This window comes from Acanthaster planci, linkage group LG04 (assembly GCF_054643075.1).
Source record: "Acanthaster planci isolate LZ-2023a linkage group LG04, COTS_SCS, whole genome shotgun sequence".
Taxonomy (NCBI): Eukaryota; Metazoa; Echinodermata; class Asteroidea; order Valvatida; family Acanthasteridae; genus Acanthaster; species Acanthaster planci.
This window is the reverse complement of record NC_141780.1, coordinates 5,614,582-5,642,278: the sequence shown is the minus strand read 5'-3', so window position 1 is coordinate 5,642,278 and position 27,697 is coordinate 5,614,582. Positions and strand designations below refer to the sequence as shown.

Genomic DNA, 27,697 nt, shown 5'->3' with positions numbered 1-27,697 from the left:
AGCGTCGTTTCGGTAGTTACAAACAGCGTTCTGTTTTCAATTTTTTTATTTTACAACTGTTCTCACTTGGTCGACGAAAAGACGATGGAACGATACTACCATTTCTCGAAGATGGTGAGTTTGACGACGATTACATGGTATGTGTGCTCGTTGCATTTGGAATGACCTGGTTGAAACTGTGCTTCAACCAGGCCACTTCAATTCACCTAACAACGAAAGTACAGAACGAACTCACCGCAAATCGACTATAAAGGATTCAATCTCTCAACCGGGTTTGCTAATTATTTTGTTGAAAGCGGTCTTAGTGGGAATACTTTGAAAGGGTTGACGACAACGAGGCATATGCACTCGCTGTATTAAAAAATAACTGGATGAAAACTGACAGTTTAAGACCGGTCAGTTTAATATATCAGCTTTTTTACGACGGTGACTATTTTGTCAATGTGTTTAAATTTGCCTTGGCGGCTTTACAAAGTTGACTTTTCACAGAGCCAGGAAAACACTGTCGTTTGACCTCAGATGAAATTATAAACATTTTCCAAAGGCTTCAGCCCTGAAGAAGGTACTCAATTACCGAAAGCTCGGCAATCACATATTTCAGAGCACTGATTTGATATTATATTCTTGTCGATATTCTGATCACGGTGCTACGCTGCCCTTCTATATTTCTCTGATCGACTTTTTACAGAGCCGGTCGGCTACGTCATCGGTAACTGCGTCATTATTTTGGTGGATTTCCCGCTGCTTCTCACGACCCTGTCTTTGGACATGTTGGTTTGACATTTGCATGGCACGTCCGTCTAAGCACACAAAAAAGAGAAATTCGGGCACTTTTTGGTCCAAAGGGTAATTCTCTATGTCTGTCACTGACATAATGTAAATAGAGCATCAAAAGTGTAAACTTGTAGGCCAACAGGTTGTAAAGCTTTGCAGCTACCTTTTCGAGCAAAGCCAAGGGAGAAAGGCAATTTCAATGGTGAATCTAGAACCAAACTTTTGGGGAGAGCAAACTTCTTTTTTGGGGGGGAGGGGCCAAAACCCAAGCCTTTCTAAGAGGTTACTATAGGCCTATTTGGGGGGCTTTTTCATCGCGCGCTTTATGAAGGACGGAAAACGAAAGGGACCCAAACATCTCCCTTCTCTGATTAAAAAGGGGCTCCTTTGCTACTGGATCTCGTTCGCACATTTTAAGACCGGCCAATTCAAGCACGCGATTATTCCCTTATACGTGAATAAAAAAAAAACAAGTATTACACTCACTAAACTTATGCAAGTCTAATTTCGATCGCGACATGATTTACCTCGTGTGGCTTGATGCTCGTCTTTGTTCGGATCCTTTTTAGTGAAGAAGGGCAGTCGACCGTCGACCTGTGGCGTTTCAGAAGTACCGCAGGATAACAAACACTACCGGTGCCATCGGGAAATGGCTGATCAAGAAGAATCGTAAAGTTCATTCTTATTTCTCACGGTGTTACAAGTTTCTTACATACAGTTTCAATGATCAGGTTTTGTCATTCAATTTGTTACTGAACAGTTAATGGAGCATTTTTTTGTAGAGTAGGTCTAACATCATGGGTAACGTGGTGGACCTGGACAAATACTCCAGGGCTCCTGTCTGGAAGGGGGAGGGGTAGACGGTGAATGAGGGAGGTAGCCTTCAATCACGATCATGTTAAGATTGGGCATGAAAGGTCAATCTGTGTGATTGGTGGATCGCTACGCTATCAGTCTCTTGGTACAATCTGTCAATCCCTCCACCATATCACTTTTTGGAACCCATTTTTTAAAATACAGCTTACAGCAACTAGTGTCTAATTCTAAAAAATTCCTAGGCTTACAACCTCAAAAAAGCAGCTTGGGCACAATCAGCTTACCGTGCAGAGTAACTAATCACGCCCTAGGTCATCAACATGACAAACCAAGAATGCTGGTCAGCCTCCCTCTCCCTGCCTCCTTCGCAAATACCATCCACCCCGTGATAAAGTTGTCCCCAACAGACTTGCCCTGTTGGTTGACCAACATTGCCCCTCCCCATCACTGGTGACAGAACCTCCCCCCACTTTTTTTTACCGAGGGGACCTGGCCCCTTCACTTATTGCAGGTCCTATAATGGGGTGGGATCAATGGATCCGCGTATTATTGGATGATACCTGATGGTCTCACAACTGTCCCTGCCTCCCCCCCTTTGAAAATCGTTCTGCTGCCGCTGCTTCCCATTGCAAAATGGGACTCCTCTTTGAGAGAGGTGGAATGAGGAACCCTCTACATGAAGCTGTGCAGCACTCTCGGTCCCCCTTCGTTCGTCTCCCTCTCCCCCCCCACCCTTCCAAAGATTGTCGTTGCAAAAATTTTTCAACAAGAGAAGAGTCTTGTGTGGGTTATGAGATTGTATACCAAGCCTCGGCTCTTAAAAATCAATTTTCTGTGAAGTAGTCACAGAAATTCAACTTGGTCCAAGTTGATCGAGGCTTAAGGTTTTTTCTCCAAAATGGTTTAGTGATGGTTCTGGAGGTTGACGATGTCTCTTGTTTTGCTTTTTTTTTGTGGGTGTGTTTTCATTTTGTAGTTTATAATCTTTTCATCTCCTGTTGGTTTTCTGTCTTCTTAATTTACAATAGCTTACTCTGTTCTGTTATAGGGTTGCGATGGAAACTGGCAGGGCTGAGCCTGATTTGTCCGGCAGGTGGAACCATGTCCGCAAACTGTTGGAGAGGAGTGGCCCGTTTGCACACCCTGACTTTGAACCAAGTCCAGAGGTATTGCATCTTGCCTGCTTGATCATTATTCCCATGAAATGGTGTGTGATGATTATGGGCATTGAGCGGGACCGAGAGAGGGTGCTATTTTCTTTGCAACGGAGGCTCCATTGGTCAGAACCGAACTTCACTGGTTCATGAACGACTAGGAGTAGGAAATGCACTTGTCACAGTCGCATTACTACCAACAAGTTGAACACTCCTGACCAGTGTGGCTCTTCCCAACCGATGAGGGGGTGCTTCTGCTCAAGGCAGATTACACACTTAGTACCATTACCCCAAATTGTATACACTTATTTGCTAGAAACAGGACTGTACCATCCAAATGTGTACGAAAAACAATGGTATATGCAATTCATGGATTTTGAAGGATCTGGGAGGGTTGTAATGTAAACAGAGAATTTTCAAACCTGGTTTGATAGATTGGGCCATATGGAGAAAACCTTAATCTGACCTTCAGTAAAAAGAGCTTCATTTTTTTGTTTATATTTGTCACAATTCCTGTACTCACACCCATGCCTGGTTGGCGGTAATGAGGTTTCCCACCGTAGAACTCAAAATGCAAATTTTAGTTTTCATCAGAACCTTGAATTTTATTTCTCTCTTTCTGTTTCACCAAATTTCCCAAGATTCTGGACTTCATGCTGAACAGCTGTAGGATACTTGTGGTTGGGGCTGGAGGACTTGGCTGTGAGATTCTGAAAGATTTGGTAAATATCTTGAGGTTATTTTTACAACTTAAGTTTTAAAGACTGTAGTTTTTGTATTTTACTCGGCATTTCAAATTTCAAAACTACCCCGTAAAAGTAAAGATCAATTAAATTGATGTATGCATTGGTCATTAGTTATCACGAATGTGTTAACCTTTAAATTTGATGCCATTTGTACTTTTTCTTTTGTGCACAAATGCCAATGATATCCAGCGGTTACCGTACCAATGACCTATTCAAGATATTCCCATGTTAAGTCTGGTGTCCTTGTTCCTGCTTGTCTTTTTCCATAGGCTCTGATGGGATTCCGGCAAATTGATGTCATCGACATGGACACCGTTGATCTATCTAATCTCAACAGACAGTTTCTGTTTAGGTGAGACTTCAGACTTCAAAGAAGAGAATCAGACCATGTGGTATACAATGTGGATCGAAAAAAGAAAATCAAGATATTATTGCTGATTGCAACAGAAGTAGGGCTCATGTGAATCTAAGGGAGGGATCATCTGTTAGGTACTAATCTCCTCTTTAAAATGACACCTTGATTATATCGACACGTTCACAGTTAACGGAGCAGTGACCGATTTTATGAAAGGGTCCATTTAAGGAATTACGCCACATTCTTCAATGGCATTCTGTGGCCTTAACCTTAACATCACTCTCTCAAACTAACCAGTGGGTGAGGAAAACCTTACAGTGAAGTTAACAGGTGGGTGAGATGAGACTTGCAGTAAATTTAACAGGTGGGTCAAGAGAACTTTGAAGTAACTTAAGAATCGGTTAGGGAGAGGCTTGCTATTTCTTAAAACACTTGAATGCAAATTACAGAAGCAATGCGTGTGTTGTTGCTTTAAGTGGTTGCAGACTGGGATCCTTGCGGAATTGACAGATGCTTTTGCTAAAAACTGTCCAGAACGTCCACCTCTAGCCAAGGCAATGATTTGGCACAATGCTGCCAGTACCGGCCTGAGGAACCAGCTCAAACCTATCTTTGACTTAGCCTCTCGCGTTTTGACAAATTTGACCACAAACGAGAAGTGGCACAATTCCCTAAATGGACTCTTTCATAAAAGTGGTCACTGCACAGTCAATCATGAAAGTATTGACATGATCAAGATGATGTTTTAAAGAGGAGATTATACCTAACAGGTGATATCTTCCTTTGATTCACATGAACCCTACTTCTGTTACAATCACCAATAATATCTTGATTTCTTTTATTTTTTTATCAGAGCTTACCCTGATCTTAAAAATAACCAAGTCTTTGAACGAGTGCCAACTGATCTAGGGTATAGTAAGTTCACCGTGGTTCATTTTGAAAGGATACTTTGAACTTTCAGAAGATACTTACTCTGACGCTTGAGGAAAACGCTTGGTAATTGTTCAGAAGTGGTCTGCAAACTTTTTATCAAAATTTCTTGATTGTGTGAAACTTCAGTTAGCCGTTTTTCAGTTTACCGTTCGTTAGGCCAAAATCGTTTCCTCAATGAGGCTAACTTTTCATTTTTTTTTTCTCAGTGGAAAGGTTGTACCAAATTTGTATACAGTATGTATTTAATATCTTTTTAAAAGGTCTGTACCTAAACTGTGTTACCAGATTGGAAAAGCCTTTAACTTGTTACTTGTTGCTAAAACCAATAAACAGGACATCGAAAATCCATGCCTTCTTTTGTTCTTTTTCTTTATCTATTCCGGCATTTTCTTCTCTGAAAAACAGGTTGAAGGACGTCGGGAAACCCAAGGCAAATGTTGCGGCTGATTTTGTCAACCAAAGAATCCCAGGCTGTAATGTCACACCGTATCCTTGGCAGACATTAACACAGAAAGATGGACTGAGGTGGGAGCGGAACTTGCTACCCCCAGAATGCCGCATCATTGCTTTAGCAACGAATGGCAGCAGCCTAGTCATTAGCATCTTGGAATGTATGTAGATCACAGCAGTTAGAAGTAACGAAAAGTATATCAAAGCAACTGTTGTACGGTTAGAAACCTTAACATTTGCCGTCAGACACTTTAAAAAGATTCAAGATTACGACGAAACCTTTTACAGGCGTGAGTATCATGTTACGTTTTGAATAACATTAGTACAGTTACAAGCTCGGGGATACACATTGCTTGTCCAATTCGAAGCAGGTTCAGAGTCCAAGTGGCTCACGAGCTGTGTTTGTGTTTTAGTTGACGGTGGAGGACAGACATACAAAAGGAAGAGAAGATGTTTCTGACCCCGGTGGACAGTAGGAAAAAAATTCGGACTCTTTGATGTAGTAACACACAGCTGTGTGTGGCCTAATTTGTGTTTCCAGAACTAATGCCCAGTCATCAAACCACACTGGCCATACTCCGTTCTGGACATTACACTATACATGGCTGGCGAGTGTCGCCAAGTGTGTCCAGGTTTCACACAGCTGCCACGCAGACGCTTAGTGAGTTCACCAGAAATCTGCAGGGTACCAATTGGTAGCAGAACATAATCTCGTGACATTTTGGCTGATGACCTTTTTTTGCTATCAATCTTTTTCTGTGCTTGGCACATGGCTCTGCTCAGGCAGCTGCGTGAAATACGCCACGGCAGTGTCGACTGTACCATGCTAACTTCAAAAAAGTAAAAGGTTTTGGGTAAATTATCTCCACTGTCATGAACAGTAATTCCAGTTCAAACTCGCGCCTTTGTGGTTTGTAATGAAGCCATGCGCTCATGTTAACTTTATTGTCTTTGATAGAGTTTCATATCGTTATCAATGGATTGGATTCCATCGTGGCCAGACGCTGGATGAACAGCATGATGGTGAGCCACTTTGCAAATCATGCAGTCACTTTCTTGTTAAATGTGCAAGCAGCACATGCTGTGTTGTAGTTGAGACCACTCTAAGACCTTCACAAGACCAAACAAGACCAACACAAAACCTCCCGTCTGAACTCAAACCACAAGCCATTCAAATGAACTGCAACAAAAGCATTCCTTTGTCAGTATTCACCCTGTTACTTATGACTAGTCTTGTGCATGGTCTTGTGTCTGGTTTCCCGACTACAACACTGGGCACGTGGCATAGGCTTTTGTGTACTGTGGAATGCTTCCTCAATTCGTATAAACTGTGTATGATTTGATCACCCATTTTTGTGCTGGATCCCTGAAAATGACAGGTATGCCATAATCAATTCTACAGGAGTTTGGAGCCTCTGTGTATGACTATTGTGTAGGTGGTGGGTATTAATTCTTGACAACTATCAAAACTCAGCTTTGCCATTTCATCAATATTTCCCTCTCCGCACTTGTGGATCTGAAATCAACAGCTTTTGTTCCACACAAGGTGCCGTCTCTATTGAAAATAGCATTTAGGATAAATGCTTAAGACTTGTGTTTTTTTGAAATGCATTGAGGCCGTCACATGTCTCACTTTTTTTTGGTTCATTCTGTTTTCGTGAACACTCTCAGCTTAGCCTGTTGAATTACGAAGATGGAGTCGTGGACCCCTCGTCCATTGTTCCCATGATCGACGGAGGCACGGAAGCCTTCAAAGGCAATGCGCGGGTCATCCTACCAGGAATGACGGCTTGCATTGAGTGCACGCTAGAGCTTTACCCGCCCCAGGTATGGCCTTGGTGCTTAAGGTTGAAAGGAACTTTTTTCATTTGTGCAAGTTTTTGCCCCCCAGAAAAATTCAAAAATACAAAATTCACCAAGACAAACAATTTCAAAATCTGAAGAGGGGTGCTTACTCTCTAACTTGGTAAACTTTGAGCTCTGTGAATAAACTTTTTTTTTTAAATGTTCAATTTTGTTATCTCGTAACTCAAGTGACAAGTTGTCTTGCCATGGTTTGCATTACACTGAACTGACCACAAATTACATCACAGCCATACATATGCATTAAATGCTTCTGTGGCCAATGGCATGTTAGCAATTTGCCCAAATCCATGCACACCTCAGAATGTATGCAAAATTCACCACCTTGATCTGCAATCGCTGTATTTTTAAACGCGAGAGGAAACGAAGCAAGGATCTTTCTTCAGACAACACACCATGTGTCATGTTTTCCTATAAAACAACAGAGGACAAAGCTTTGAGGTGTCCAATTTTCATGAATTCACGTCACAGGTCACTGTTCCAAAAACCCACCAGACCGTTGGACCAAGACCAGTGATTTTTACACCAGTCTTGCAGCACTGAAACCAGTAAAAGCCGGGCAGTTTAGTGGCTGACATATTTATCTCCGAACTCTACCAAATTCTTTGTGAAAAAGAATGTTGTGCGAGCTTCATTTTCTGGGAGGGAAAGGTTCATGTACGTTTTGCACAAGCAGGTGTACTACATTGACTTTCAAGACAGTGCGGTCCATTTTTATTATTACGTTGTACTGTGTCGGTCTTGTGACGGGCTCCGGTCCGCCACTGACCCTGAGGTTCAATTTGTTTTTCATCATGAAATGTAACCCCAGCAGGTTCTTACTTTTGACACTACAAATTTGCGTTAGCATTCCCACTAACGGGCAATTTTTTTTCCACCCTGTCAAATCCCTCAACGTCAGTGATCCATTCTCTCACTTCACCAATTTGTAGTTCGTTTCACACTTACCCATTCTTTACCCTTGATTTGTTTTTGTTTTGCTTAAAATGAATTGAATTTGGCTTAATGTAGTTACTTGTTTTCATGGGGGCGTGGCCAAGTACATGCTTAAGCTGTCAGCCGTCGGCATTCACCCTTTTTGTCGTTCATTATCTAAAGAGTGGTGTTTGTCAGTCAATCAATCAATCAATTAAACAAACCTTGGTCAGCTAATTCTAGCGTAACCTCTTGAGGTGGTCGCTGTTAAGGTTCCGTGTGTGCGTAATTTGTCATTCTTTCAGATTAATTTTCCGATGTGCACCATCGCCCACACGCCCAGGCTGCCTGAGCACTGCATAGAATATGTCAAGATCTTGCTGTGGCCTCAAGAAGAACCCTTTGGAAGTAAGCCACGTTGTTATTTCACACTTTTTTTCACCCTGTACGAAATATAGACTGAAAGGTTCAGACTCGTTTTTGTCAGATTGAACTACATTCTTACAAAATTGGAAACTTTTTTTTTTTTTAACTGTTGCCAAAAAAAAATGCTCAAATCATTTGGACTCTAAGTTTAGCTCCAATTCCCTTGACAGTTATGACTACCGTGATGTGTGACATCATGTTTTTGAAAAGTCCCTAAGGACACACAGCACTTGAGACAGAGCTCAAGTTTTTTGCATCATTGTTGGGAGTCAGGGGGGTCAAACAACACATTCCACACAACAGTGCTCCTCAAATTTGTTTGGCGCAGAGCTGGATCGCGATCAGTGATCTGGCGTTTGGTTCACTGACGCCAGAACCGGCCCAATGCAACCCAGCCTCGGAACCAATGACTGAGATCCAGACGTGTGTGAAACAAAGTTGCCACTTCACTCGGCAAGAAAATGGTCATCATTAAAGTTTTGTATCACTATGAGTTAGCTTGCAAGACATGCAACTGGGGATCTCAGAACACCATAACTGTTTTATTTTATGTTTTTTACATCATTTATTCAATGTGCAGTTTATGTTATAAGTTACAGGCAATGTGATGTAGTTATGTTTCCTACGCTGTTTAAAATCAATGAAATTTCGTTATTGTAGCAAGATTAATCAAAGATTTTACGAACCATCAGCCAGTGTGTTCTCGGTTGATATTTTCTTTAGAGGATGTAGCTATAGACGGAGATGACCCAACCCACATCCAGTGGATATTTGAGAAGGCACAGGAACGAGCTGACCAGTTCAACATCATGGGGGTGACATATAGGTTGACACAAGGTAGGTAAATAGGCGTCACACAGTGACACAAGGGTAGTGACAGCAGTTTTCCATGTAAGAGTAACACACAGGGTGATACAATATGGGTCAAAGAAAGCGGAATATACCTGTAGGATGGTGCTTTGTTGGTCAGTTGGTCTTAATTGAATAACTAAAGTTAAACCTGGTTTGGGACAACAAAGTTTATGACAAACTGGGTCATTGGGTTTGACATACTAAATCACAAATTGTAAACATGTGAAAGATTCATACAGGGTGATATAATCTAGGGTGGTTGTTATGAGTCACTGAGAGACACATGGGTCGTCGAACACTCTGATATTGCACTGCGCCAAATGTGCATTATTTGATTATTTCACCACTGAAATTGGCCAGCCATACAAAAGCTTTTGACATCGTTGTTATTCATTCAGCCATGACCGCAGACAGGCAATGTGAATGATTAATGAAAAGGTGAGAGCAAGCCCTCAAGGTACAACCACGCAAGCGTCGGTCAGATTCATTGCAGCTCTAAAACCCCTGCGAAGGGGACCAACTTTTGACATGAACCGTGACTGACACGTGATCACTCTGCTCTGCGCTGAGCCATCAGCTCGGCGGTCAAGTAGCCTTTTTCTCCCCTAAACGGTCAGTCCTTGCACTGTGCAGGTGTTGTCAAGCACATCATACCAGCCGTCGCATCCACTAATGCCACGATAGCAGCGCAGTGTGTGACAGAAGCCTTCAAGATAGCGTCCAGGTACCTGTGAATTTCTATTTATTTCCATCTCTAACCGTAATGTATGTCACAAAGATCCTCATTTGATGTCGAGTGATTTAAATTAAACAGTGGTCACTTCCACCTGAGTACCGTGCCTAGATCGTGTCTAAATTTAACTTTGCGTCGTAAAATTGCTTGTATAACAAAAATCACATCTCTCAGAAAACTAGCTCTAGTATTCGACTTGCCTTTTTCGAGGGTTTTTTCTCTAACAATTAAGTTTTGAAGTAATTTGACAAATACAAACCTTAGTTGCATTCTGGCCCATTGCTAAGGGGGCGCAAGGGGGCTGGGGCGCCCGGCGAAAAGCTGCCTACCTCCCCATCGGTAAAAAAACACAAGCGTACAAAAATATCTGAAGACATCCACTAAATGAGCCACTAACGTCAGATTCTGAATATGTGAATAATCTGCATGCTGTATACTTTGTTCTTGTGATGTGGGGCCCCCCCTTATAGTCTGAAGCTGGTGACGGGGCTGGTCGCATTTTTAAAAAAAGGAAGAACTTTGGTTGGTGTGTCCAGAATGTTCGGGTACTTAAATGCAAATTTACAAGGGTGAATGAGTCATACAAGGCTTTGTTATCGTAGTGTTTGGATGGCCCTACATAGCCCAGCCACAGCGGCAAGATTTTTTTTGGGGGGGGAGGTTGAAATGCCCATTTCCATTGTATTTATTTGACAAAATATTAATGAAAGGAAGACATAGAAGTAGAAACAAATACTCTGTATAGTGCCTAATTAACAGTGTGACTCACAGTGAGTCACGCTCCCACTTGGCTGTGTAATGTAATAGCTCACTCTTCAGAGGGTGAAATGCAAATTATATGATGATTTGAGATCGATCCCGTCTCCTGTGTGCATCTTGGCCATGCAGTGGCAGATTTCATAAAACCTATTGGATGAACTCAGTCTGTGCAGAAGCAAACTTCTTACCCAGTTGGACCGAGTATTTAATAATTATGGTCATGAAGATTATACACTATTGTCCATGTTGGAATTCTTGGTCTTTGCCTTTTAAAAGTCAATACAAGTTTACACAAAATGCAATTTTGTGGCACTCTGCTACTAACGTTTTGCATCAGAACATTATGTCTACATTTCATGAAATGGTGTCAGTATATGCCAAGACATAACGTAATAGTCTAAGATTGGCTCAAACAAAAGCACAGCATTGATATCAATAAAGTTGACACTGCACAGCGTATTACTTTGTGCTGACATTGCACCTATCAACCAAATACAAGATTAACATTATATTATGTGAACCATTAGATTCTCTCTGTCATCAAAAAAAGCTCGGGTAAACTTTGCAAACATTTGCAGGGAGCTCTTTGCAGGGAAAATAGACGTCACATCGTTCAAGTCTTGCAGAAAAAGAATTTCAGTAAAACCAATCTCAGTGACCGTGCTTTGGTGGGCAATTTTTTTGTCAAAAGAAATTACTGGTGCATTCGCACTAGTGTGGTCCACAGACGAATGAGTTCACAGTCAGTAAGGTTGGTGTGTAGCATTCATGGAGCATGCCGTAGTGTATAATTTAAGGTCTCGCACAGTTGCATTTCACTTGTGTATTGCTAGGTGAGGCTGCATGATGCATGTTGTTGACAACAGTAAGCCGGTAGCAACCTCGATCCACCATCAAAGTCGACATCACATGCAAAGCTTCTATAAGCCACAGTGCGTACTGTCGTAGAGTGCTTACCACAGACGAGAATCCTTAGCCCCTTCCTGAAGGAGCAGTATTTGATTGTGTAAATGACTGGATCGATGCAGGAATTGATCGATCCACCAACAAAGTGGACATCACATGCAAAGTTTCTATGAGCCATCAGTGCGTACTGTTGTAGAGTGCTTTCCACAGACGAGAATCCGTAGCCCCTTCCTGAAGGAGCAGTATTTGATTGTGTAAATGACTGGATTGATGCAGGAATTGGTGGCAGCAAGAACAGTGGCGATGCTGTAGGGAAGGCCTTTGAAGTGGCCGGCCAACATGACAGTGTTGGGCAACCAGCAGATGAAGTACGCCAAGCAGACCAGCACCAGCGTTTTGATGACATTTCGACGGGCGCGGAGGAGCGAGTCTCCCTGGGTTTCTGGGAGAGGCTCGGTTGAAGATGGGGGTTGTGATGCGGCCCCGTTGTTCTGGATTTGGGTCATGACCATGCTGATAGCTCCAACCGGCTGGGTTTGCCTGGCTCCCCGCTTGAGTATGATGGCGATGTGGATGTAGGCGAAGAGCATGGTCCAGGCTGGAATGACAAAGGTGACCACGTTGGTAGCCTGGACGATCTTATTCAGAGGGTGCCCCGAGGGCGGGGGCATGGCTACTTTACACTTGCAGTCAGGCCCGGAGTACTCAATCAGTGCAAAGATGCACAGTGCCACGCTGGTGCCAATGAGCCACGTCATGGCTATGCCAAGAGCAGGTACCCAGCGCAACGTCAGCAGCACCTGGTACTTAAAAGGGTAGACGATAGCCAAGTACCGCTCCAAGGTCACAAGCACCAGGCTCATGGCAGACGTGAAGAGGAACATCCACAAGGTGGCCTCTGACTTCCACAGGTAGCAGTACAGCCAGCCACGGATCCCCGGAGGAAGGCGCTCCAGTGCAGGGATGTTGAAAAAGAGGAGAAATATCAATGAGCCCACCAAATCGGCGACAGCTTGATTGCACAGAAAGGCATTAGTCACGGTGTGCATGTGTGGAATGCGCCATATGACGATGCACACCACGCAATTCCCCACCATTCCAAGCACGCCAATGATCACACTGATGATGCCCAAAACATTAACCATTTTTACAATGTGAAGTATCCGGCAACTGAATCCACACTTCGATGTTGCAGTCAAAGCAGAAACGACCTCCCGATGAGTAAAAATAATAATTCCTACTCCCTTCAATCCATCGGCGATATCTTATCTTCCATTATCCACCACCGACTGGAGTAACTCATCCACCTGTCATAAGATTATATAACTTAAGGATAGTTTTGTCAAGATGCTCAAGTGTTCCTTCTACATGCCCAGTTTTCCAGTGCCAGTTGAGTAAATTTCATGCTTTATAGGCATATCCAAAGTCCACGCACTGCCTCTGCGTTCTCTTCACTAATGACTTCTTTCACCAGGACATATTGCGGTAGCATGTACACTTTGTCTTTCAATTTGTATCGCGCCGTAGCGGTGAAGTCATCAAGTAATGAGACTGGCCCGGGAACAAGAAGGGTCATTTCCAGTATACTTCTCAGTATGCAGCATGTCACAGTAGTCAGACAAAAGTGACATTTGATTACATGGCTCAGAAAACATCACAAATTGTACATGAGCACACAAGTGGTGCTTTTAAGGTTCAGACTCTAGCCACCAGATTTCGTCATGCACATACGCCATGGCAACGTTCGATGTTGCCCGTTTTTACATTAATCATAATACTGTCCAATCAACCTCTGAGGTTCTATTAAACTTCATTAACTCTTTATCTATTAACACTGGAAAGCCCAGTCGATGATTGTTCGTAGGCCAAGCCCAAGGTAGACCTCTGTTAATGATAAACCACTGGACTGACAAGTGATGTTGGCATTTGCAATACTGGTGGATTGTGGTTGGGTAGCATGCTGCAGCACTAGCGGACCACTTCTCCAACCATCACAATTTGCCTTCGTCAACGTTTCTGTATCGTATCAAGTTTCTTTAGTTCAAGTCCAGATATAGACTCCAATAAAACTGCACGCATATGTTGGGTAATAGAGCACCAATTGGATATTGCACTCACAACCTGTGAATCTCTCTCTATTTTGTAAATTACGTCTTAAAAAACAAACAAAATGTCAGTGTTACAGCTGTAGATTTAGTCTTATGGCCAGCCACAAAGCATTGAAGCTGACACTAATGATGGCACAAATGGCACTAGTGACAGAAAACACTTGAGCAAGTAATGGTCCCAGACTTTGAATATTTGTTATAAATCTGGTTCAAGCAAAAGAATTGAGACACTTTAGTAAACTATAAAAAAAAAATTCTCCTGGAGATGGGTACAAATAGAGCTTACTTTGAATTTTCTGTTCCTTTGTGTGTTGTTTTAGAAATTACAATGTGAAACTTTTCTCAGATTGTTTGCCAAATGGGATGTTTTATGTTCTTCTAAAGAGGAGACACTGTGGGACATCATTAAAATTATGCATCAGTTTATATCCTTGCACTATTGCTGTATATGTACCGTACCACGTTCTTAATGAAATGCTGTACTTGTGTTACTTTCCTATGACATATCAGAAATCAATAAAAAGCATTCTAAGTAAATTATTAATAACTGAAATAACACCAGGGATCTAATCTTTTATCGTATTTTGAATTACACAATTCCTATTTCTATCAAACACATGGTGGAGCTTTGATGACCCAGAATTCTTTGTTTCATGATTAATGTAGTTTTCAGCCCTATTCCTTTCAGGTCTGCACTTATCTCTTTGTAAGCTAACTCATACTGTTCAATTAGAGTGGCATGGGAATATAACACCCACATTTTCCGGCTGGCGTGTCAGAGTCAATAGAAACCTAATAGTTTTACTAGCAACTCAAATCAATCATAATAGATGGGCATATTGTACTTCTGGCTGCCATTTTCCTGACTTAACCAAATTTTTCCCAGACACTATAATTTTCCACCTGACTTCAGTGGCAAGATCTACGTAGGCGATAGGACCAGGTTTTGTTTTGTTTTGTGTGGGTTTATGTTTTTTAATCAGTGAATGGGTTTTGAAGCACATCAATAAAGAAGCACGGCAGTATTCAGCAAGGAAATTTGTAGAAGGAAAAAGTTGTCAGAGAGAACAAACGTGCACCACGTCTTATTTGTGAGTGTGGGTACATTTAGCAGATCAACCAAAACTGGAGTAAAAGCAATGCTTACTACAATTAAGTCTAGTCTTCTCTACCTTTTTAGCTCTTCTATGGATATAACTGATTGCACTTTCATTTCTGCTTCTCAGTCAGTTTGTCTCCGCTGCCTTAAGGGTTTCCGCACAACAATCAATTTTGATGTGTACTAATCTAGCCTAACATTTCTAATCTGATTACAGTTGCTGCGGACCCCTTAATAACTACATGGTGTTCAACGACACGGACGGCTTGTATACATACACCTTTGAAGCAGAGAAAAAGGTCGGAAAATGCCGCCTTGTAGTCTAGGGAGAAGAGGAAATAAGGTTTACAAAGTCTTTGTGCTGCTTCGTTAACTCTCAACACATATGTGCGTGACACATTTGTGATACCCTTTTTATCGAATTTGGTCAGTCTCTCGCCTTCACAAGCAGAAAGTGCTGTCACGATAATCTGACCCCTTTAGCATGGCGTTAAGACAATGTCTTACATGCTGTCCTGGATAATCCTGGGTGTGGGGTCTGACAGGTGTGTGCAGATGGCACCATTTTATAGTGGACATTATATTGAGATTAGTGACCAAAAGGATCGTAGGGTATAATTTATTTTACCACAGATTAGTCAGTTTTGGATTTAAAAATATCCCTTTGAACTGTTTTCATTGATTTAAATAAAACCAACCACTTTCCACTTTAATTATAAAAAACCTGTTCCAACATGTAAAAAGAGTCCCTTTTTGTTTCTTACAGATGTCTTCCCGAAAAGCTTAATCCGTTAAACCATTTTTGTGTGGTTTTATTTTTGTTTGACTATTGCCAAGGGACATTTCCATATTTAGGGTCGTTCAGTGGAAATACATGAAAGATGGTATGACATGAAAGGCACTGATGGGTTTGAAGCTTGTACACTCTAATTCAATAACCAAATTTGAATGCTCATGGACAGGTAGGACTGGCACGTTACATGTCTGTTTGACCAATGGGATGCTGCATTTGCTGCTAAATTGACGCACATGTCAAGCTGAAGAGCGCAGGTGTGAATGTGGTACCACCACAGTTTAATACAGCTTCTCCCTGGATTAGTCCATTGGTGTTCTAGCAGCTGTTTCGTTCCTTTCCAAACTGGAGCCACTTTTCCCCAAAACAATGCAAGTACAATGTACAGGCAAACGCCCCATACAACTTGTAATGCATGCAGTAATTGAGTCTTGGTACCGCTCTCGTTCCTGCCACAGGAAGACTGCGTGGCATGCAGTCAGGTACCTCAGGTTCTAACACTGCCGGAGGATGCCACCCTGCAGAACTTGATCGATCACCTCACCGAGAGTGCTAGTTTGTAAGTGTTTGACAAGTACATGTATAAGTGTGGACGCTTGCATTCCATCAAGGAGAATAGGCAGCAGACGATGTTAGACTTTTAGAAGAGGGCCAAATGCATGGTTGAAGTGACACAAGCAAAGACAGATTTTCAGACTTTTTAAGGGAGTTTCAGAAAAGATGTTTGACAAGTACTTCCAGATATATGTGACTGACTTTAAAATGTACATACAATACAGGTACCATTTTTGAAGAGCTAATTTCAAAGTTTTGATAACCAATGTCCCCGAGAAGCAGTTTCATAAAAAGAATTGCTTTCAACTTAAAAGATTCTTCCATATCGAGTCTAGGAAGCCATTTACAAACTTCTTCTTGGCTGTAAAAACTGATAAGTTGTGCTCTTTATAACTGAATAAACCCCACATTTAGTTTCAAAATCTGGTTTATTACGTTTAGATAGCTGTGCCTAAGTCTTTCTAGATGAACTGAAGTAACAATATTCACCTTTCTTACTTGTTTGCTCAGACAAATGAAGGCCCCAGGTATTACCACTGTTGTAAATGGCAAGAACAAGACATTATACATGCAGAACCCGGAAGCCATACGCGTCCGCACCAAGGAAAACCTACCCAAGAAGTTGAAAGGTCAGCTTTCATCCCATCTTACCCACTGATCTATTTTGCTTATGTGGTACTTAGGGCACTGCAGTGCATGTCAACATGCCACATAGTAGCCACGTGGAAATGTGCTTGGTTGTGGCTTGTAGTGTTAGAAACATCTATGGGAAATGGTTCTATCCACTGGCCAGTGCCTTTCATAGGCACGTACAAAGTCGTTGCCATGTAATTTCGATGTGGCTAGTGGCCTAGTTTGCAGTGCGTAAACTTCTGTGGTAATCCTCACCAATCACCTAGTTTCATATGTCTGAGTCAGTCTTTGAAGCCAAATGTATTACGTAGAGGGCCAATTTTTTCGACTGAATGTGCACAAAAAATTAGCATACCCTATCAATTTGTCAACATTGTTGCCACAGGAGGACGGTACTGCATGGCAACTAAGGCAAGTAAAGTGCCCGCACTTGACTGTACATGTACCTTTTTGATTTCCAACACAAGAGGGCCTCAATGTGCGCAGTGCAAATAAATCATGTTCTTTGTTGAGGGAATTTGACGATTTGTTTGAGATGTTGAAAAGGGCTACCTTACTGCGTGAGATTTTCCATTAGATATCAAGTACATGGTTAGTCATCACTTCCGTATTCATCATCGTGAACCTTTCACTGTGCAAAAGTTAATGTCCCCTGCATTCCCTTACCAAACTGTGCTGATATGTCATAGTTAAAGTGTTAAATTCTAGCTCCACACAATAAAACTCTGCGTTTGAATTAGACAAATAGATACTTCTACTCTGTAAGCCTCTGCAATATGGCCACTTGTAGTAGTAGAGAGAATGTGATCACAGAAGGGCTACAGATTCCATTGTGTTTTTTGGTTAATCTTATCTTTCTTGCTTCCTGCTTTTCTTGGCAGAACTTGGACTTGAAGAGAAACAGGAGCTCATTGTCGCTGACATTACAGCACCAAATGCCCTCATCTTCTCCCTTTCTTATAAATGAGGGGAGAACAGAACAAAGGAAATTTATACTCCACAGTATTTATTTATACTTTTGACCAGTTTTGTATGTATGCATTGCCTCACTGTAACGGTAGCATTAATGTTAATTGAGTGTTTCAGAGGACCATCACTGTTCACTTAGCTGCGGTGTCGATCACATTTTTGCCAGCTTACTGGAGATTTAACGAACAGCATCACTAATGAAAGCATTGTTTGGTTCCTAATGCACTCCAGCAAGGGGGGGCTTTTATCGGTATTTGTGTATTGAGATGGTGAGGAATGAAGCTGTATTCTTGTCGTCCACTCGTCAAGTCACACAGGTCAAATGCATGCCAAATTGCACGTCTATTTACGAGTCAAATTGAAATTCATGTCAAATCACACGTCAGAGTCGAATTACATGTCAAATTGCTTGTAAGATGATTTGCCCGGTGAAGCCACTACAACTACAAGATGTTTGTTCTTACACCGTGTCACAAACTCTAGACACACCAAAATGGTTACTTTGAAGTGTTATTGTCTTTTTTGTTGTTGTTGTTTTTGTTGTTGTTTTTTGAGTTTGTCACAGATGCAACGGCAAGCAAGTCTCTGTTTTTGAAGAATCAAAATAGATACCTTTATCACAGTTTATTCAGTTCACATAGACTCAGCTTATTTACCAGTTCATCATTGATTGGCCCATAATGACTTCAGATTGACTTGTGATGACATAGAGTTGAAAAAGTGACTTGGGGAAAAATATCTTTGGCTCCATTTAGAGCTGCATAATCACTTCTGAACAATTAACTGTTAAAACCAACTGAAACTTCCTCAAACGATCTCCAATTCAGTGTCATTCTTTTGCAGAAAAAATTGAGCTGCCTAAAACTAGGGGCTCCATTCAGGTTACCGAATTTGTAAAACTGAAGTCTGTGACACAGACAAAGCCAAGATTTCAAGTGGAAAGACTCTCCTTGATTTTAACTTTGCCTGTCACTTGGGGGTGGTTTGGACCCCACTTCGGGGTGGAGACACTTTTTGTCTGCCTGTGAGAGCAAATCAGAGGCATTTTCTTGATGCCGATTAGTAGACTGTTGCTAGACCAGCTTGTATGAAGGGGTGTGATCATCGTAAATAGATCATTTCCACTGACATTGTTCATATCTTACAAACCTCATTGATCCGTCATCTTTGATGTAAGCCTTATTTAGAATAGTGTTGTACATGGCTGCGGCTATTCTCAATGGTAGATTATATTACAAACCTGAAGTCTGAGCTACGAGACACTCTATTTGCACATGGCCTTACATCAAAGATGGCAGACTGCAAAGCATTGTGGGAAGTCCGGCATGAAGTTCCAAGGACCATTGCCAGTGGATAACTAGGGTCTAGACATTTTTAAAGCAGGAAAAAAGTTGATGCACCACAGGGTCTAAAACGAGGTGCAAGCATTTAATTTTATTTTTGGCATTTGTATAGTTGGTTTAAGAATTCGTATGCCGTCAGTTGCATTTGAAGGTGGCAAAAAAGTCTGTTACAACAGCTGTACTGTGTCACAAGTAGTTGTAACAAATCAGGTAATAAATATGAATTAATAGCAGTCAGACTTGGTCGACTAAATGTTTGTAGATGCACACAAATTGAAGATCATGAAATGTTCACATAGAGATCGAGATCTAAATGAAGTGTAAGTTTGGAATATATTTATGCATGTACACTCAGCGATAAATTATGAGACATCTTCATCTTGTCCTGTGAGCCGTGAAAGTTGACCAAGAGAGGGCACAGTTGTCTTTGCAATGGAGGTTCCTTTGGTTGGAACTGAACTTCACTGGTTCATGAACAACTATTAAATGCACATGTTATGGTCACAACACAATGAACACTCCTGACCAATATGGCTCTTTTCAACCAATGAGGGGGTGCTTCTGCTCGCGGCAGATTGTTTGTTCATCAAAAGCAACCAGTCAGTCGGCAGACGTAGTCCTAGTGACTTGGCAGGATGGCGCCAGGGGTCATGTGATATTTATACAGACCCGTTTCACTCACGGGACGCGAGACACTGGATGAATTGAATTTGACCACATTAGAGTGCTGCTAGGAAATTATGGTACTCCCCAATGATTAAATCCACGACAGAATCTCTAGTTATTTATCAATTTTCAAGTGGGATGCACTTTCAGCTTCTTGTGGCTCCACAGCACAACCAAGTTTCTTTTCCCTAGATTGTTTCTTGCTATGTTTAAACTGAGAATTTTGTATCTCATGATGGACATCACATAAGGTGGCTGGTTCCACCTGCTATTCTGCTATTCATCGTGCGAAAAGGGTCTTTATACACGTGAGGAACGTCGTGTAAATACAGCAACCTAAAATTCAACTCCAAGATCTTTTTTATGGCACTTGTAGAAAGGCGTATTCAGAAGTTGAAATGATTGGGTTACAATTTTGTTTTGATGAGATGGCCAACTGAGTACCTAATGAACAAAAGAGTATTTCAAAGTGATGGTTGTCTACGTCAGCACAGTTAAAAGAAAAAATCAATTAACTTTGTTGCTCAGATTTGACTGGTGTTGACAGAGCATGTCAATACATCAACATAAGGTTTCCACCCAACATTGGATTTTTTCCCACTTTGAATAATAATTTGTGACTTCTCTAGTGCCCTTCTTCCACTTGAGAGGCATTCGTTTTTATGCTTTAAAGATGGCTTGAGTGTTTGATTGAAAGGGAAGTTAGCTTCAATCATTGGATGAAAGCCAACTCCTCCCTGCCAACCTTCCTTCACGGAACTGACAATGGATCAAATTTGCCGGACCACATTAGCCCGGTAAGGTTTGGAGGTTTAGTAGGAGCAGAATGGAGCACAGAGCAAACAGAGCTGTCATCAATGCACTTGCAGAAGACAATTCATCATATTTTTGCCTTTGATGGGGGACTTTGGACTGCTTATTCCAGCAAGAACACTGCTACCATAGTCTGTCGAACTCTGGAATTGGCAAACATGTTTTCGAGTCTGTGGGGAAATAAATGTATGCAAGAATTGCCCAGTATGGTCATTTCCAAAAACAACCTGTTTTTAAAATGAACTTTAAAGTTAATTGATCACCTGAGTAAAGGCTGATCAAGAAGTCAAAGGCTAATTTGTCAGGAATTAGACGTAGACCACAATAAATGAGTTGCCTTTTGCTGTAATCCTTTTCAAGCTGGACCAAAGAAAATTGTTGAATACCTGAGGTTTTCAAGTCCAAGCTTTCCGGAAGTACAAGGACATGTAGCACTGAGTCTTTGAAACTTCATTTACATCTCAGGAGCAAAGCCATTTTCTTTTCATTCCATACTGCATACACAGTCTTGACATACAAGTTTACGCTTTTTTTCTCTATAACTGACAGGTCAAAATTACAACTTTGGGTGAAGTTTTGGGGTTGCAGCAAAGGTGTGTGGGAAGTAAAATAATATTTACGAAGCACAATAATTGACACAATATTTGCATTGTTGCTCCACTTTATTCACATGACTGTGAAAATATAATAATCTTTTTAAAAACAAAAGAAATATAAGGAAAACAATTTTAATAAGTCACCACACTTAAAAGTTAAATTATAACATTTCTGTCATAATAAAGTGCCTCAAACTGGTGAGGCAACAGCTTACATTGCTTGGAACTAACAAAGACACTCAAAGCAGGTTTTACAGTTAAAGTAAATGGTACACAGCATGTTTGCGCAGTATGTGTAACCAAGCAACAAAGACTGGATAAAATCTTTAGAAGAAGTGGGGGTACTATAAATGTATCAATTACCCTGATTGGTAAGAGCAGTGTGCCGGGCAACAGAAAGTTTCATCATTTTAAATGTAACGTCTGAATGAGCCCATGATGAACAGAGCATGAAAAATGGCCCTACATCTGTGTGCCAGTGTGTGTTAGCGAGCACTGCATTTAACAAACAGGAGCAAAGGCTCAACGTCATCGAAATCAGAAATGGCTAGGGACCTGTTATTCTGTTTTTCTCTGTGAACAATGTAGAATGTTCTCTACCAATAAATTATTATCGACAATATGTATAAAATTCCCTTCAAACAGTAAACAAAAAACAAAGCGAAAATTAATGATGAGAGCTACCTCCAACTTGGTTGAACTGCTAAACAGAATTGATGGTTAGCACACTGATGTGTTAAGCTAAAAACAGTTGGGAGCCAGTTAGAAATTGTTTGCATTTCACATGAATCTTTGGCTGGTAACCCTCTTTTTGGATAAATAAGCTCAGCGAATCTCGGGGCATAGGAGTTATACAAAATTAGCCCTAGGTATGGTTTTGAAAAAAATGATCCATTTGTGCACATTCAGACGAAAACTGGTTGTGCATACTAGGCATGATACGAATGCTAGCCAATGTGCACGTAGTATGATGGGTCCTACTTCACTGTCTCTTGTGACTGACTCAGTTTCATCGACTGTTCCTGCATGGAGTCCAGGGGTATGCATGACCAAGATACCCTGTGTGCCATCAATAATGCCCTGAATCTGTGGCAGAAACAGCTCCACAGCATGAACGCTTGCCATTTCTTTTCGGATGATGGACGTTCAGCCACAGATCAAGTGAGCATCACTGCTCAGCCAGTTCTGCCTTGATGTCAACACTGCTTGCATGTACAAATCAAATGAGTAGTACTGATGGCTCATGAAATGCAAGTTGATGTTCATTGTTTTGATTTTAGCAATAATCTTGCAGTTCATGTCATTTTTTCTTATTTTTTCTGACCACTGTCCATCCATCCTCCTCATCCTCTGCTGGCTGAGTTTCTGTCAAACAACAAAGAGGCAATAAGGTACCCCAATGAAACTCCTGAAATAAATAAAATAGGCCATTTTTTGTTCCTTGTGATCAACATCAGAATATTTTTCAATAAGAATTTTTTTCTCATAGCTTGCCGTAGCCTAGAAGACAAAAGGACCCTAAATGTTTAAGATGTTATGCTTAACTTATCAAATGCAAGCGACTTTTCACAGTGCCGTACTTGTAATCTCACCAGTCCTGCTGGGTTGCTCTTCACTGGGTTCTGGATATCCATTCACCGTTGGTTCCCTACTACCACTGGTACCCACATCCATGTTGCCCATCATTTCGTGCAGAGTTGGTGGAACCTCACCATCCTCCATATCCTAATTTGGTAACGGAATAGCAACAGAGGCCAATATTCCTTAATGTGTTGAACAAAACACGTACACGTATCTAGAAGTAAACATGTCCCGTGTTTTTCGAGTTCTAAAGACAAGTATTTGATTTCATCCTCATCACCTACTGTAAAGAACATACGTTTATTGAGCAACGCCCTTCAGAAATCAAAGTCTACTGTCTGACAGTTTTAATCCACTCTGTGTGCTCCCTTCATGTAAAGACTATAGGCATTGAGGTCAGGCTGTTGTATCTGCACCTAACCACAGAAACACTTGTCACTGGCACATATACACACGATGAAGAATGTCGGTTTGACTGAACTCTTAGATTGCTGGGATGCGTCGTAGAGTGATGGTGTGTCAGGTGGTGGAGAAATGTCGAGTAGGAATGTTGCTACTCAGAAAAAAAGAGCTTCTATAAAGTTCTCTCGTAAGTCTTGAATTCCACTGCAGCTGATTAGGGAACAGGGCACAAAAGCGGTGTTCCTAGGTTTGTTTCTTAAGAAGGGTGGCATAGCTCTTTCTGGAACAGTGGAGGCTGGGGCAAAAAGCTCCAGAGTAGCAGATCGACAGACCGTCAAAGAGTGGAAGGGGTCAATTCTGAGGCATTCTACGGTATCTTCCCCATTTACCTTTCCCCCTATGCTGCACCGGTCAAGTACAAAACAGCCATGAGTCATTCGGCCTTAGGTCAAGCCACAAGCTATGCAAATGGACCGGCAAAAGCATTCATCCTGCCACTTGAGAGTGGACTCCTGTCTGAAGTTTAAAAGCCCCCTCTGATGGACTCCACCACAACACTCACAGCTTGTTTACCAAGACTCAGATGAGGACAATCGACACAGCAATACGCATGCATGTTGTTTTTGAAGTCGTTCTGTTTTTTCTCGACTGTTACCCAACACATTGCCGTGCGTATCAGCTCCTAAAAGTTAGCCCAAAAGTCTGACTGTGGTAGCCTGGCTGCCACACTGTTTGGCAATAGATGTATGCGTGTACAGTGCCATTCGAAACATACCTCTGGGTCTTGGCTGGCTGCTGCCTGGCAGAACCCCAGGCTAGCCTTGGGCATCTCTTGGATTCTCTGGACTACTGTAGCATGCCGTCCCGAATGGCAGAGGTCAAAATTGCTGCAGATGACTCGAGAAATCTGCGTGGCAAAAAGGAAATTAGAGCAGTAAACTTAACTCCACTACAGCCAACGTCAAGTTCACGGTTCTGTAATAGGGGGGGGGAACCCTGGCAAACCCTTAAGGAGTTTCACAAGCAGGGCACTCAAGTGTCAAAAATGGTGTAGTACTGCTATTGGAGTGCCCTGAAGCATGGGGGAGGAAATTCATCAGCAGTGAAGCGTGATGCAGAGGGTAACTACTTGTCCCTACCACTGCACCGTGGGGGAAATGTTAACTTTTGGCCCTTCACCGTTCCAACATAAAAATTCACATCTCCCAATGCAAATAGGAAATCTTATGAATAAGTTTAGCTCGGTGCCTGATGGTTATTGACTTGAACTAGTCGGCCACCCTTGGCAAGGTCGCTGGTTGAGTGGTAAGATGCCCGCACTAGTAAGCATGTCACTGGTTCGAGTCCCCCTTGAGTAAGCTTGCAAATATTTCATAAGCCCTTGGATGAACCTGAGTACATATATACAGTAATATAAATATACGACGTCGATGAAGGGCAATAATTCCCAGCATAACTTGCCCCGAGTGAACCATGCAAAAGACTTAAGAATGACTTGAAAGTGGGAAGCCACACTCTACGGGCTATTTAATGAATTGTTGTCTCGTAACCATCGAGTCAAACACCTGCAAGGCAGGTTTATGAATACCGGGTCTGCTCTTTCTACATCACAGCCATCTTTTTAACCAACCAGAGGCTGGTGAAACAAACTATGGCTGGCCATCAGTGTAAATGCAAAAGAATAATTCATAAAGTGTGAACAAATCTACACAGCAATCACAAATTATACAATAAAGACTACAATTAAATACTAAATATGGCCCTCTTTGAAAGTAACAGGATAAGTGTACAAGTCGAGGTGAAACCTGATATACCAAGGGTGACATTTCTGGAAACCTTTACTGCCCATGTGAGCTATAGACAATGTAAGTAAAGTCTTTTCTCTTCAACCCTCCTATGCTGAAGTCACTCTTTGGGTCACTTGGTAAACAGCTCAAAGTACCTAAGCCGTGTTGTGTTGTGCACTGCACCAACTGTCTCTCACAGGAATATCAGATTGCACTTTTGTGCTGCCCAACAACTGTGCTTCACTGTTTCATGTGCATAATTGTGCAGTAAACCAAATGCAGTGAAGAGGACTGCACAAAAGACCCTGGGTCATTTTGTGCTGGCAATCTACAGTGTACACTCTGAACCTGTGCATGTTTGAGTTCCATATAGAAACTACATGCTCACCAGTGACTGTGGGCACTTGTGCACAATTGTGCTGTAAAACCATAGGAGGGTTAATATCTTGAGAACAAACAAACATCTATGATTTACCACAATCAGACTGCCATCCTCTGCCCTGGTGTCAAATTCATTGTCCAGGATTTCGGCAATGAAGTCTTGCAACTCCTCTGGTTCAATGCCCTCTGTCAAATGGAAGAAATCAAATTATTGAGGCACCGTCTCCAATCAGACGTCTACTTTGCAAGCCTTGTTGTTGAACACAATCCTTGCCTACACATCATCAGTTTTCACAACAAAACACTTGTGTTCTCATCGCATGCACATGTATTTCCTGAAAAGACAGAGAGTACTGTATTCTACGTGTAAAATCAACTTTTCTCTTCCATACCTAGAAACACTGTGAGTTACGAGATCATTTAATTCCTGCAAAGTGGAAGATTTTACAGGATTCAGGAAATTTGCCAGGCACAAGACAAAAGTAGAGAAAGTCATTAAGTTCATTTGACATCAATTCATGGGATGGCAGAATTCCAAACGATCTTACCGTTTTCTTGGAACCAGTTGTACACCACATCCACCATCCACAGTGCCTTCTCCCTGCTGTGGACTCCACCGTACCCGTGGCTCACTGCAAGCTATCGAAGGCAAAAACAGGTACACAAGAGTTGAATTCCTCCAACAAAAATCCAAACTGCCTGTCGGATCAACACTGTTCAACTGCTTGAGTCGGTGAGCTGCTGGCAGGATCAAGCTAGTTTTAAATCCTTTCTATTCACATACAATCTAATAATAAAAATATCATATTAGTACAGAATATTGCCTCCTCTGCCCCCAAAATACAGCATCACCTTAACCTTAGCATGACCAGATGCAGCAAAAGGCAACAGGTGTACAAATCGGGTGCACTGTGTTGCATTTGGCAGTCAACAGTGGCCCAACAAACTGCCCATGTCAGGAGCTGGTTCCATTGAACAATGCCACTGTTGGATCCTGCGACGGCTGGAAACTGCAGACTCCAAGAATGATTGGCCTCTGGGATATCTGACTTGTTGGACCTTATTGATTTGGGCAGGGAAGCCACTTGGACATTTGATGCACAATGGTACATCTTGTACAATCTATGGCCAAAATATCCAAGGTATAAACCAAAGACAGGACTCAAGGCTGGGTGCTGGGTAAATGTTTGGATGACCAACGATTTTTCCCAGTTCTTTTAATGGTCTTAGTCTTATTAGGATAGGATAATCATGACAATATGACCGTTCATGATACAACTGTCTTATTTTGCTAAAATTTATCTACATGCTTTAGGTTATAGCAATCAATCATGCAGGAATAGGTTCCAATTTCACTGGCTATAGCACGCATTTGTCAACTGATGAGTGATAAAATGCTTCTTCAATTTTGGAGCTATGGCAGAATACCCTGCCACTCTAAACTATCCCCTCCCCCCCTGAAATCACTGGTTACTTGTGTACAAGGTGGAAATCCCCATAAGCCTTATCGCAAATACTGCATGGGTGATTTTGCACAATGGAAGGCATTGTGGGAAGGAAAAAGGGGCAGGATAAGGCTTATGAGAATAGTGTGACATTTTCACCTCATAGCCAGTTACAACCATGACAACAAGGGTTGATCATGCAGGGTGCTGGGCTGGGGTATTCTGCAACCTGGAGGAACATGCTGCAACTGAAGATCAACAGGTCTACAGATACTAGGCCTAAGCCGGAAGCCCATGGCAGAATTCTCACAAGTGCCTTATCATTTGTCTGTTTATGACGACAAAGTCCTAATTTTCTTGAATATAGCATCTCGCCATATCACGCGGAACTCTAATCTCCGCCCTTGCGATTGCGCAATTGCCTGGCTAGGGAGTGTACAGCTACATACATGGTAAAAAAAAATACACAAGCAAGCCTTTTGAAACGTAAGGATGTAGGATTGTTATGGTTAGAGAATGAACACGACATGGTGCAATTTTTACATCATATATTACAACATTCTTCACTTTTGTCATATCACCTGAAGAACTGTCCACCCATCCAAAATACTCGATATGCTTCTTCGAAAAACTCCAAGTGGTGATTCACTGGAGGCCGCCATCTTGCACGCTGTGGAGTTATCTCAAAAAGCTAGGGCGCCCCCGCACAGATTTCTCTTGTTATTGACAAGCTTTTTCAGATACCTTTCATATACTAGCAGACAAATCAAAGGATACGTAACTGAATAGAGAAGTGATAATAAAATAGCCGTTTGGGGCATTTAGATTCATTTTGGCGGGGAAA

General features: G+C 41.8%; 3 protein-coding genes across 5 annotated transcripts; 1 reads left to right on the top strand and 2 right to left on the bottom strand.

Moving 5' to 3' along the window:
• The first annotated feature begins 1,347 nt into the window (after positions 1-1,347).
• On the top strand, positions 1,348-18,339 carry uba3 (ubiquitin like modifier activating enzyme 3). Its single transcript, XM_022225715.2, has 15 exons — positions 1,348-1,443; positions 2,639-2,756; positions 3,386-3,466; positions 3,760-3,842; positions 5,184-5,264; positions 5,475-5,518; positions 6,187-6,251; positions 6,900-7,055; positions 8,312-8,414; positions 9,156-9,269; positions 9,918-10,008; positions 15,107-15,188; positions 16,141-16,241; positions 16,748-16,866; positions 17,752-18,339. The coding sequence occupies exons 1-15, from the start codon at positions 1,424-1,426 to the stop codon at positions 17,835-17,837; spliced, it is 1,344 nt and encodes a 447-aa protein (XP_022081407.2). The 5' UTR covers positions 1,348-1,423; the 3' UTR covers positions 17,838-18,339.
• Positions 10,953-13,447, bottom strand: LOC110974228 (trace amine-associated receptor 9-like). The gene has a single exon (XM_022225717.2). It carries the CDS (start codon positions 12,825-12,827, stop codon positions 11,850-11,852), a length of 978 nt encoding a protein of 325 aa, XP_022081409.2. The 5' UTR covers positions 12,828-13,447; the 3' UTR covers positions 10,953-11,849.
• Positions 18,340-21,304: 2,965 nt separating the features above from the next.
• tsr2 (TSR2 ribosome maturation factor) lies at positions 21,305-27,558 on the bottom strand. Of its 3 annotated transcripts, none has more exons than XM_022225718.2 (6): positions 27,435-27,558; positions 25,957-26,047; positions 25,503-25,594; positions 24,016-24,147; positions 22,838-22,982; positions 21,305-22,622 (listed from the first exon to the last, which is right to left on the bottom strand). In XM_022225718.2, exons 1-6 carry the CDS (start codon positions 27,513-27,515, stop codon positions 22,558-22,560), a joined length of 606 nt encoding a protein of 201 aa, XP_022081410.2. In that variant the 5' UTR covers positions 27,516-27,558; the 3' UTR covers positions 21,305-22,557. The 3 variants fall into 3 exon arrangements, with proteins under 3 accessions (XP_022081410.2, XP_022081411.2, XP_086992063.1); XM_022225719.2 differs by having other exon boundaries at positions 22,850-22,982; XM_087135937.1 differs by having other exon boundaries at positions 27,421-27,538.
• Positions 27,559-27,697: the final 139 nt, after the last annotated feature.